The sequence below is a fragment of the Echeneis naucrates genome, chromosome 9 (assembly GCF_900963305.1).
Source record: "Echeneis naucrates chromosome 9, fEcheNa1.1, whole genome shotgun sequence".
NCBI classification, from domain to species: Eukaryota; Metazoa; Chordata; class Actinopteri; order Carangiformes; family Echeneidae; genus Echeneis; species Echeneis naucrates.
Window position 1 is genome coordinate 18,035,766 of NC_042519.1, and position 13,235 is coordinate 18,049,000.

The window sequence follows — 13,235 nt, forward strand, 5'->3', positions numbered from 1 at the left end:
GCCTAATTTTAATCAATCTGAATCCCACTCTTGAATTTAGACAGTGAAATAATACAAAATTATTTCATTTTCCTGTGGCACAGCCCCAAAGTCCAACCTTAGGAATCAAAAAATAACGATACCAATTTTATACAGAGAACTGACCTTTAAAAAAAAAACACAAAAACCCATTGCATGAGTTTTTGTTCCACTAATATCATTTTCTTGCTCAATTATTATTTTTAAAATTGACTAAATCACCTATCAAGTCATACAATTTGCAGCCCTGCAGCCCTGCAGCTGCATTAAACCGGCTGTGTTGATACCCAACACGCTATCTTTCTTTTTTTTTTTTTTTTTTTTTTTAAACCCCCTCCCTCTGCCATCTTGCAGGTAAAGTTGCCAGGGGTCCTGGGCTGAGAAAGTGGCCAAACCCTCCCACAGTGGGATGTTTTCTCTGCTGCACTCTGGGCTGGTTTCTATTCAAATGTGGGTCAGGGGTGAGGAAGCCTAACGTCATAAGCTTGCAACATGGCGTCCCGAAGGCTGTGAGATGAGCAAGAGGATGGTAGGCTAAAGACCGCTTGGGAACGATCCTACCGATGTATTAAGGTACTGAAAGAAGGGAAATTGTTTCTGTTTGGGTTGGATGGTAGATGTGCCGCGGAGCCGCTTTTGTGTGCGTCCTTTTTGATTTTGCTCGGATCGCGGTTCTGTGAGCCGCTGCGGGGATCGGAGGGCTTTTTCGGCGTCACGGTGCTGTTTTTTCCGCGGCGTGCCAACAAAAAGGGGGCTCCGCCGGAGCTTCCTCTGGATCCACCAGTCCGGCTTGGCAAGCAGACGGATTTCACTTTATTCTAATCGACTTTGAAGCGTTTCTCTCTCGGCCTCGCTCTCTCGCTCTCTCCCTCTCTTATTTTTTCGTCTATATTTCGAAATCAGCCCCCCCCCCCCCAAAAAAAAAAAAAAAAAAAACAATCGATCGGAAATGTGGCGTTTATTTCGGCGTCGTGGGGCTTGAAGGGGACGAGTGTGTACCAAATAATCGCCAGGCTGCCAACAGATCCGGCTCGGCGTCTCAAAGAAACGCTGAAATGTTTCCACGCTTTGCTTGGTTTTCTCCGTTTGATAAGCCCCTGAGTTGAATGAATTGTTATCCGACCAGTAAGGTAATGAGGGAGAGAGGTGGTGGTGGTGGGGGCATTCATTTAAATCGATCCCTGTCACGTCGTCTCGGGATATCTCAGACTTTCCCTTCTCCTTCAAATGGCTCTAAATTGTTCTTAATGTGTTTAAACGGATCGGGACTGATCCAGAGGATTTTACGCATGTTGCGCAATCGTCGTAAACACCTATAGTGTAAACTGTATTGTTTATATGTAGGCTAAGCCACTGTGGTCTTACATGGGGCTACTTAGAAAATTAACAGGATTGACTTGGTCATATGCTCAGGACAATGTGGACGCAGCTCTCATGTAGTTTAAAACGTTATCTTGTAAACGTGAAGTCTATAGATGGGTGGGAGGAGGAGGAGGAGGAGGAGGAGGTGGTGGTGGTGGTGGTGGTGGTGGGGGGTGTAGTGTCTCTGTAGCCTATAGGTGGGCTGCTGCTGTACATCGACCATCTTTGTGATCATCTACAGTGTGGGTGTAATGTTACACTCTGACCCCAAAGTGCTGTGCTTTATCGACATGGTGTTGCATGGTGTTGTTTTCCGTCATTATGTTCAAGTAAAAAAAACAAAACAAAACAAAACAAACAAAGGTGATCCAACTCAGGCCGACCACAGATCCTTTGGTAGCTGTTAAAACTATATGTATGTGTTCAGGTGTGAAGGCAGCTCAACTTCTCAGGTGATTAGAGCTGCTGAAGTACCAAGGGCCATGGAGATAATGAGGCACAGGAATGTCAGTAATGTCGGTTCCTTTGACTAGCTGCAGCTTTTTTTTGAATACCCAAATTTTTTGTTGCGTAAAGACATCTCCACTTTCAGCACAGGCCTGTTTTTAAATTGGTTAGTTTCCAAAAAACAAAAACAAAAAAACATGTAATTCAAGTGTAAGACGATTGCATCCAATTGGGGTTAAAGGGAATGGGGTACCTGTCATACATTGCTGATGATGTGTGTGAGAGAAATGGTGAGCTCTTTTTGAGTCATTTTGTAGGTTTTTGTATTGAACGTCTCACATTCGATGCCTGGCAGCTAAGCAGGAGCCAGAAGGCATCACTCCTCCAGTACCAGTTCGATCAGTCTCTAGGACGAGCCACTTACAGCTTCCTGTTCTTGCTCTCCTCATGCATGACAAAATGGTTTTGCGTAGCATTGTTTGTTGCTCAGCCACACAAAGTTAATTAATTGTTCATTCATCATGTTGGCTTCAATCAGGAGAGGTTTTTCTATCTTTCTATCTTTTTGCATTTGTTCATTTTAAGGAGAGGAGTTCTTCTGGCGTCTCTGTTTCACTGTTATTTCTAAAAGCTGAAGCAATTCTGGAGTGTTGGCTTGAGTACTCGAGTCAGTTATTTACGGTAATATGAAGATAAATCCATCTATTTTCTCAACCTCTTATCCTGTTCAGAGTCGAAGGGTGCTGTAGTCTGTAATATGAAGATTATAGGATTACATTGGGGCTGGTTACACCCATCCAGAAGTGTAAAGTGTACAGTTGCCTGCCAACCTAAAATCTGCCCACATAATTAGCTCAACTTTTCAGTTGAATTGCTGAAAGATATTTAAGGCTTCAGGGGTTGCGTCTAAATAGATTTAACACTTTACATACATAATCTAATTTATTGAGGCTTGTAAAGTTTAAACAGGGCTCCTGTCTGAACTGCCTCAAGCACAGTGACAATGCTGCATCTGTGACAGTAACAAGGTTTGAAGGCTGAGTGTGTTATTCATGTGATACCTTTTATTTTTGCGACTGGCTTTTAGAAACTTATGCAGGTATGAAAAACTTCAGTTGTGTGAGTGTATTTTGTTCACTCCTTATTACCATGGGGCAGATGTTTGGCAAGCTGGTGTCTCCAACGAAATACCTCACAGACATGAGAGGGAAGTGTTACATCAGAGTGTAATACGCTTATTCTATTGCCAAACCACCACATAGAGTTTTGTCAAATGTAGCCAAATTATATGTAGCAATAAGTGTCAAATGTGTTGAATTAGTCACGTCAACTGATCAATGTGACTAGTTTCATTGATTACTACGGATTCCAGAGGAGGATAATTTAAGGCGTGCATGTCCATCATGATCCTCATGATCGGCTGGTTGGTCTTGCCTCACCCTTCTTGTCCCTTCCCCTTTTCAGCGTGCACACAGTATCCTGTGTACATTGTGATCATGGCAGCACAATGCAGTAAGAAGGTTACTTAGACTATATGTTCTGCTGACATGCTGGATGAGGACTTAAAGATTGTGCTGGGCTGTCCCATCCATACAGATCTGTCTGTTCTACGCTGCCTGTTTGGGGGCAGTTTTGTTCGTTGAGTGGCTAAAACACCTCAGGGCAGGGTTGTTGTTGTCTTTGAGGAGAAGAAACAGTCTGTGGAATGCAGTGCTGATAGCCAGAAGGTTATGTGGTGTGTAAAAGGCTGGAGGAGGAGGGGTTGGCAGCCCTCTAAAACCTTGGACCACCCTAACCCTATCCTTACCCAACATGCCCTCTGTTCTTAACCTAAGCATTAGGCATCAGGTCATGTGGGTCCGCTGCGTTTTATGTGGAGTTTTATCTCGTCAACAAAGTTCATTCTCTTAAGACAGAGCCCACTTTATCAAACCAATCATATGCTCGCTTGTTGGTGAAACGGCTGATTACTTCATTTTCATTGAAGATATACTGTTGGGTTCAGGGTGTGTGTTGTTGCAGATCAGTATTGCTAGCAGCCTCGGTGAAAGCCTCAAGCCATTTCAGGATTAATTAATTTCTCCAGGGCGTACTTTGGATGCAGCAACTCAACAAACAAAATACAATGCAGCGCATGTGATACAGTTACAAAAAACAACGGCAGCAAGCAAGAAAAAATAGGAGTTGTAACCCTATTTGTGAAAAAAGTCCATGGAAACATCTGTTAGTTCAATTTGTTATTTAAAAATAATATGAAGACACTTAAAACTTTATTTATTTATTTATTGACTAGCAATTTAGGAAAGCCAGGAAGCAGAAGATAACCTGTTTGTACTATGTATTGAACTCCACCTAGTTGTATTTTTTTTTTTTTTTTTGGTGTTTCCTGGTCAGACTGGAAAGTAATCAAGCCCACATTTTAGCATAAATTGTGTTTAAATCTAATTTACATTAATTTGAAAACTTTCCATTAGTCTTCACCATAATGACAAAAAAACTGAAAACAGGATATTTATTTCTCTGGGAAAAATTTAATCACAAAAAAAAAAAAAAAGTCTCTATAACAACTGTAAATATGAAAAAATACCAGACTGAAGGTTTTTTATTATTTTATACAAATGACAGCTGATCTATCTGAACCTTATTAACAATATAATTCGCATCCCCTTAGTTATCTTTAAATCTGGTCTTCTACCCTGTGCTGTCTATCATTGTAATATGAGCTCCAGTTTTCAGTGTTGTGTTGTAAATTTTTAATCATGACATTAAATTGCTCTGTGCTGATTGAAATGATACGGCCTGTAATTAAATAAGGTGCAGATCAGGGAAATGCATCCACCATCACAATAATAAATGTGAAGAAGGGGAATTAGGGTATGCTTTGAGGGGGTTGTGTTTTTTTTTTTTTTTTTTTTTTTTTTTGGCAAATAGGACAGACAATACTTGTATACCTGTTACTCCCTCTAGACTTGGCTTCACCTTGTCACCTGTGGCTGACATTCACACCACGACACATTTATTCATCATTTGTTGTGGTGTAGGAATAAAGGCTTAAGATTTGCACTACTACTCACGTGAGGAAAAAAACCTTAAAACAATTCTTTCTCTTCCATTTCTCTTACATTAATGCTCAGGTGCAAGAAAATCCTGAAATAAAAAAGGTGTTATTTTCAACATGCATGCTTTTTTTTTTTTTCAACCCGCTGGATTTCAGTTGTGAGCATGTAAGAGGCTTTAGAGGCTTGTGTATGTGTGTGAGAAAGTCTTGCCTTTTCTCCCCTCCCGCGCAGCACTGGCACATTTGGGGTACACAGCAGACTTTGACCCCCCCCACTGTGCTGAAATGGATGGGGCTCTTTTCATTCCACTGCACCCTGGGAAGGACTTGTTTGTCTGCAACATGGCTGAACTGCCTGACAGAAAATGAGTCTTAATTGGAAGGGTTTTACTCGGGCTGCTGCAAGGATACTGTAATTCATGTACTTCCCCTTCGGCCATGCAGCATGAGGGTCATGCACTTGTTTCGCAAGCATTTATATCCAACAATGCTGAAGAAATTCACGTCTGTAAGACAGGAAAATGCAGCCTATACCTCCTGTCCTGATGTTTTTGGGCCTTTGTGCAGCAGGACGTCTCTCCTGCAGCTTTTCTGAAGAGATTATAACTAGAATTGGATCAGCGTCCAGAATTCCAGCAGATGCTCGGCATCAGAACTATTCAGCCATTTGCCACAGAGACCCGAATGTAGGCAGGTTTTCATTTCAAGCCAAGACCACAGCAGGTGATTTCATTTATTATTTCACCCTCTGTAGTCTCCGTCTGGAACAAAAAAACCTGCATATTCTGCCCTACACGACACCTGGTTGAATAGGTCTGCTTTCTATATATAACAGGAGAAATTCAATACGAGACTCAATGACATGTCTTATATTTGCTTGAAAAAAAGAAAACGACACTAAGATTTTAAATTGTGCTTTTTTTTTGTTTTGTTTTAAAATCATTAGCATTTACAAATACCTAACTAACCATAAGAATTAACTTTCTGCAATAGTCTAATTTCTTAAACGGGTGAATGCACAAAACAAGTGTCTTTTAAATGACACAAGGGATTCAGACAAACCTGGTTAACACTGTTAAAGTTCAGCTGGAGGAACCAGATTTCTTTTTCTTTTTTTTTCTTTTTTTTTTTTACACAGGGAAAAAAGGGTTGTTACTTGGGTGTATGTGCATGACAAAGGCTTCAGACAGGGGAAAGTATCGCTGTGGCAGCAGTGTGGCAGAATGAAAGGAAACATCATTGCTTGTTTGAGTGCATCCTTGTAACCAAGCCTGACTCTGATTAAAACTGAGATAAGCAAGCCGCTTTCCTCTGCTGAACAGTAGACTATCTGTAAAACATGCACACGCTAAGAAAATATTGTCTGCTCTCCCACAACACAGCCTACAGAAGCCAAATGCTCAGGGGGAAAATACGAAAATATTCTCCGCCAGTAACACACATGAAGGCCTGTATTTACCTGTATCTCTTACTGCATTCTCAAAAGTGCTGCCTCAGCAAGTGAAATTTCTTTAAACTGAAATGATTAGAGATGCTATCTAGTGGTTCTTTCCATGCGGCAGGTATTACTCTGGGGTGGTGGGGGGTAGTAGACAGAGTGGGGAGCTGAAAGGCACAGCTGTTGTCTTTCATTTCGTCATAGTGCTGTGAACTGTGCTTCAGCTCAGAAGAGAACCAAAAGTCAGATAATTGCAGTACCCATGAGTCCAGCTCCGATCAGCTTTGCCCATGCTGCTGCTGCAGCAGCGGCAGCCATGTTGAAAAGGCTCAGAGGTGGTTGCTCAGTGTTTGTATTTCAAACTGGCTTTGTACCATCCCCCTACCCCTTCCCCCACTCCCTCTGCCCACCACTATGCACTATGGGCGTGTGTGTGTGTGTATTAGTGTATGTCCTATGTGCATGTGTTCAAGAGCACTGTCTGTGAGTGTGCACACACCCTGAGGACTTTTGCTTGGGCACATAATTGCCTCCTTTACCATTTTATGCTTTTAAAAAGATTTTACCTGCATGCTCAGCTCCTCTCTCCATCTGACCATGCACAAAATGACCATCCGCTAACCTTTACAGCCATCACTTTATATTGTTTAAAGTGTTACTCTACGACAAAATTCAGGGTAAATATTTCTTAAAAATGGTCTCCATCTCCTTTTCTATTGGCTGTTAGCTGATGACCTTTCACAGTAGTAGGGTGTGTTTTGTTATTGCGCCACAGGACTTTGCCTCACCTCTGCCCTCTCTCCTGGCTCTCTACCCTCTGTTCAGGAGATTAGTGCCACAGCCCACTGCTCTCTGAGTCACCTTCGCCGCATGAACGCTGACTCTGAAAGGTTTACTAGCTCGCTGTTTAATCCATAAACTCTTTAGAAAAGGGATGCAATGAAGCCAGATCACTCAGATCTTTGATGTAACCAATTTAATTTAGAGGAGACCAACGTTTATTAACTGCTCAGGGCACTTTGACGCTGACTATTTTTCAGTTCCAGATCAGCACGTGGACATGTTCTCCTGATAATGTCTGTCAAATGGGTGTAAACATCCCTGTCTGCTCATCTCCTCATCAGCAGCCTCCTGAAACAAGTCCAGGCTGAGGCCCAACATTAGGTTGCTATGTTTTTAAAATGCTGGTGGCCTCTCTATCATTGAGCCACAGCCAGTGTTCGAAAAGGTTAACGTTGCAAGGGAAGGTAAGTTGATCCCTGTGGCTGTGCTTGAAGGGCAACATCTACCCTGGTCTGCAGCCCAAGCCCAAGACTGGCTTTGGTTGGTATGTGGTGCCATATTTGGTCTGGCCAAGTCTGGTTTCTCACAGCCCTCCTGGCCATCTATTTATCTCGCCATCTCTCGTCTTCTCCTGTCAGCTTTTGAAGAGGGCTTGAAAATACTGGAATCCCATGTAACTTTGCTGGAAATGCTGCTTTCTGGCTAACTAGTCATCCTGCATGCTGGAAACATCATTCTAGATGTTCAAGCAGTAATGTCGCTCTCACGGTTGGTCTTTGCCTTTGCACCATAACAGTAAGGTTATGATGCCGGAAGATGATAACGGCCTTGTTGTGATATTGGAAATGTTTCTACAAACTTCGACGAGCACCAACCAGTCTCAGGTGGAGCTGCCATGATGGTTCAGACCTCAGTCCCCTGTGGTATTAAGCCTGCTTTCCTGGGCAGCACCTTTGGAAGGCGAGCTGGGCCTACACGTGTCCCACCCTAGCTGCATATAGATCAGCCGTAATCCATTAGCAGCTCCCTGGAATCCAGCCGGCACGGCACAGCACCAGAGGGGCTAGGGGGAGAGGGTAGCTGTGTGGGTGATGGGGGGAGGAGAGAGAGAGAACGCAGAAGAGGAGGGGGTGGGGATGGCTCTTTTTTTTTTCCTCCCTCCTGAACTGGCTTCTCTACTCAGAGCCCAGCCCCCTTTTATGTCGGTCTGCTGGAACAGCCTCTTGAATCCCCCCATAAAGCCTGCAGAGGTGTGTGTGTATGTTAAGAGAGGGCCTTGACTGATATATGGCTTCCTGGCTGGCATCATAGCGGAGGCCCTTCTTTTTCAGCAGTTCTCCTCTCCCTTAACGCCTGCCCTGCCTGCCCTGCAGGGTTGAGTGCCATGTGACCCTGTCGCACATTGTGCAATTTAACAGCAGATCTGGGTTATGCATTTCAGAATAGCTCATCAGGAAATGGTTACTGGGCTGTGTCTGCATGCTGGTGAGGGTGGGAGGAGGAGAGACTGAAAGAGAGTAGTAGAGGTAAGACAGGAGGGGAAGAAGGCTGTGAGTGCTGTAGAAGTGTCAAAGCAGTGGCGAGTGTAATGATCACTCCAGCTGAATGTATCATCTAACCTGAGAGTTGCGGCAGAGCTGCTCTCTATTTGCTGCTGATCCCAAACGTACACACATCTGCTTGATGTTGTAGCTGACAGTTCCTCTGAAGGTATTTTGTTTTTGTTACCCAAAGCCTAAAGATGCTCCTAACCCGCGTTTGTCACCTTGTTCGGGGGCAGTTTGTGGTGATTGAGAATGTAGGGTCACCACCAGTGTGTTCAAAGCTAACCTGCTTGAACCCTTATTCTGAATTGTGTGATTACAGAAACGGATGCAGTTGGTCTTGCTTAGAAGACTCTGAAACCAGCAGAACTTGGCCTGACAGTTATATGTGAATTGCATCTTCAGGAAGAACAAGTATTACGAAGATGGTTTTCAGTTTTATTATCCTGGTGCTTCTGTCACTTCTGCTCAGTTGCGAAACCACTCTCTTATTTGCTGTTGAATATTATGAAATATGACTTGTTTTTCTTTCTAGATTAAATCTGTAAATTGGCACTAGGTTGAGATGGCACATTTTTATATGTATGTGTAGCCTGAACTAAACATTTCTCTGTATTAGTGTGTAATCTCTTGTAATACTGTATACCCTGCACTGATCTGGCATTAAAGACGTGTGTCCATTTTCCCAGCATTCCCAGGGCTTTCAGATAATGTTCAGCCTGACTTAGACAGACCGTCCTGCCACAACTAAATCATGTTAGTGTTACCAACATACTAATTGTAGGTTTACTCTTTGCACCAGTTAGTCTCTTTTTTTTTTTTTTTTTTAAAGCAAGTTATAAGTGATATTCTTGAAATGGAGCACTGTGGTGTTCAACACGTCATCAATGTCTAGTTTAACATGAGATTCATCTGCCCTAATTCCATAAATGAGGGCGTCTCTGGAGGATCAGATGGTAGTGTCCTTGTCTTTGACAAACAATGCCCCTCCCCTTTGCCCTTGCTGTTGTGTAGTTTTACCTGCTCAGGTGTCACCTAATCTCTCCCTCCGGCCCTGCCTTGCCATACCCACTGCCCCCACAAAGACAAGAGAGGCAGGGCTGACATTACCATGACCTAATGGAGACTAGAGTGATCCAAGTCTCATAAGAGGGAACCCCTTCGAAATTAGAGTAACTGCAGAGCCAGGGAAGAGAAGCTGAGAGGAGGCATTGAAGAAAAGTAGCTACTTTATCCTTTGTGGTTCTCTGCCCCTTTAGCTTTTTTGCCAGAACAGTGGCAATGTGCACAATCAGAAGTTGATCCAAGTAGAGTTGCAATTCGTTTGAAAAGCAAGATGAGAGGAAGGGTTTCAGTTTCTAAGCTGCTGTGTGATTAGGTGGCATGCTGTGCTAACAGCAATTTCTCTGGGAGAGCTAAAGGCTTGGATTGATGTGATTGCAGTGGGAGTCAATGATAATGAAACTACATGCAGTTTCATTATCAACGTGACAGACATTAAGATTGTCATTTCACAAAAACTAAATTTCAACAACTCGAGTTGTGCTTCGCTCCTGAAAATGTCTGTTGTATAAAAAAGTATTTCCCATTTCTTGGTTGACATTTTTTGTTTTTTTTTTCTCCCTTTCATTGTCATTTAATGTGGGAACTTTTCTACATTGTGATACTGATTTATTTATTTTTTTTATGTTTTTCTTTTCTCCTCTCTCAACAGCTTCAGGTGGCACTCGTGTAGGAAGAGAGAGAGAAGGAAAGAAGGAAGGTGGAGATGGAACTGCCAAATCATGCCAAACACCTGCTGCTGCAACTCAACCAGCAGAGAGCCAAGGGCTTCCTGTGCGACGTTATCATCGTGGTGGAGAATGCACTCTTCCGTGCCCACAAGAACATCCTGGCCGCAAGCAGCATCTACTTCAAATCTTTGGTCCTTCACGATAACCTCATTAACCTTGATACAGAGATGGTAAATCCCTCTGTATTCAGACAAGTTCTGGACTTCATCTACACTGGTAAGCTCCTGTCCTCGTCCGACCAGAGCAGTGAGCAGAACTTCAGTGCCCTCTTGACTGCAGCCAGCTACCTCCAGCTCCATGACCTCGCTGCTCTGTGCAGAAAGAAGCTCAAGCGCAGTGGTGGGAAACCCCTGCCAGGTAAACCCTCCACTCCAGGTCCCCTTAGCCGCTTACGCCTCAACAACCAGCGCCTTTCCTCCTCTACCCCTGCTGGACCCAACAACCACTATCCACCAACCCCCTCTGATGCCGACCAGCCACAACCAGATGAAGGCCTTCGGGACAAGCTCTCAGATGATGAGATGTTTGTTGGCAGTTCTGGGAAGAATGGGAATGGGGGGAATGGCAGCAGTAACGGCAACCTTAGCAGCGGAGGAAGTGCTGGGGAACCAGACCTCGGACTTGACCTGTCCAAGAAGAGCCCTCCCTCTGCGGGCACAGCCACGGATGCCCTCAGCCCACATAGCAACTCCCAAGAATCCCCCCAATCTGCCTCAGTATCCACAACCAACAGTGCCTCACTGGACGACTCCTCGACAACCCTACCAGGTGTAGACACCTGTGGCTCAGAAACTGTGGAGCTCAACTCTTCCTCTAAAACATCAGAGGAAGTTCCAAACCAACCAGATGGGCCTCCACCCCAGAAGAAATCCCGGCAAGGTGCTCGCAAGAATGAATGGCCCAAGAGAGAAGCATCAGGGTTAAAGTCTGAAGATCATGACAGGCCCCTGGTTAACGGGGTGATTGTGGGTCCTAAAGATGGCCGTTCATCTGTGGTCGGTGGGGGGAGTGGTAGCAGCTTTGCCTCTGAGCAGTCCTTCCAGTGTAAGGATGAGGAGGAAGGAGGAGAGAATGGCCAGGATCACAGTGAAGAGAGCGGTCAAAGTGATGGGGAGAGTGCAGGAGGTGGGGGGGGGAACAGGAGGGGGACACCACAGCGCCAACTATGTGTACAGGCAGGAAGGTTTTGAGCCAGCATTTGGAGACAACCTCTATGTGTGCATTCCCTGTGGTAAGGGTTTCCCCAGCTCCGAGCAGCTCAACGCTCACGTGGAGACACACACTGAGGATGAGCTCTACATTAAGGAGGAAGGAGGGACCTTTGTCAAAGAGGAGGATGAGGAGGAAGCCGAGGACCTCTCCGCCCCCGTAGGTCCCTCCAACTTTGGCTCAGAAACGCGTCCATTCAAGTGCACAGTCTGCAGTAAGAGCTACAAAGACCCGGCAACGCTGAGACAACACGAAAAGAGCCACTGGCTGACCAGGCCGTTCCCCTGCAATATCTGTGGCAAAATGTTCACCCAGAGGGGCACCATGACACGCCATATGCGTAGCCACCTCGGTCTCAAGCCGTTTGCATGTGAAGAGTGTGGCATGCGCTTCACACGCCAGTACCGTCTGACAGAGCACATGCGTGTCCACTCTGGGGAGAAGCCGTACGAATGCCAGCTATGCGGGGGGAAGTTTACCCAGCAGCGCAACCTCATCAGTCATCTGCGAATGCACACTTCACCGTCTTAGAAATGCATCAAGCCAAAGAACTCTGGGAATAGAAAAAAAAAATAATAAAAAATTCTCGTAACTTTTTTTTCCATCTCAAAAGCAAAGAAACGCACACAAACGCATTCACGTGCAGGCACGCATAGTTGACATGAATTCCAGTTTACAACGCCCTGGCTAAGTGAATGGTGTTGCTGTTTGCCGCGGTGGGATCTTGACGACGCGAGGATCGTGTCATCGTTTCGATTGTCTGCTCACCTCTCAGGAGCTCTAGAGGGACAATTCACTCCTGTCACTCCCCAAAGTCATGAAGCCATGGTGTGGAGCGGCATGACTTTCTGGTCTGCATTGTGAGTCTGTCAAATGTGAATGTGTGTACTGATATAATGTCGAGCCCCTTCACCTCATACCCCTCAGCAGCCTTCCTCTCCTTTACCTTCGAGCATCGAGTCTTTGAGTTTTTCAGATTGTTCCTCAAACAGATTAACTTGAGAGTCCACGCTGTTCTCCAGTGCTACTTTGACCAAAAACCCGTGCAAACAATACTGGCAATAATTCAGCAAAAAGATGATTTTTACCCTGACAGCTTTATATCCTTTATGTTGGTGATGGGGATCTGTATGTAAGATGAGGGATAACTGGGTTTGGGACCATCTCCATGCTTTAACTGAAAGTGCTGAAAGAAGGTTCACAGTGGGATGACATTGGATTAAATTTAGTTCTCTGCGTCTGTTCACAGTAATGTAGAGAGGATTTTCGTTGTTGATCAGTTTTGCCTGCTAGTGCTTCCAGGAATGACTCCTGGTCGGAAAGATGAACCCCTGGAGGTACTTGTTTTACTTAAAGAACTTGTAATGTTTCGGTGAATGTTTCAACTGGAAGGTCTTGGGATTTTTCTCGTGGAGGGCGGGTTTGGGTTTGGGTGGGTGGGGAGGTTTAATTGGGGAGGGGTGGGGTAACGAGGGTGTTTTTAGACTGAACATTATGTTCAGTGGGTACGTTTTATTTTATTTTGATTATTATTATTTTTTTGTCTGTATAGCTTTCCTCCCCTCAGAAAAAAAGAAAAGTCT

The 13,235-nt window shown here is 44.5% G+C and overlaps 1 protein-coding gene across 1 annotated transcript; it reads left to right on the top strand.

Annotated features, from left to right (window-relative positions):
- The first annotated feature begins 514 nt into the window (after positions 1–514).
- On the top strand, positions 515–13,029 carry LOC115049148 (hypermethylated in cancer 2). Its single transcript, XM_029511155.1, is given in 3 exon segments — positions 515–591; positions 10,365–11,570; positions 11,572–13,029. Coding segments are annotated over 2 exon segments (1,764 nt in total). The 5' UTR covers positions 515–591; positions 10,365–10,418; the 3' UTR covers positions 12,184–13,029.
- The last annotated feature ends 206 nt before the right edge of the window (positions 13,030–13,235 follow it).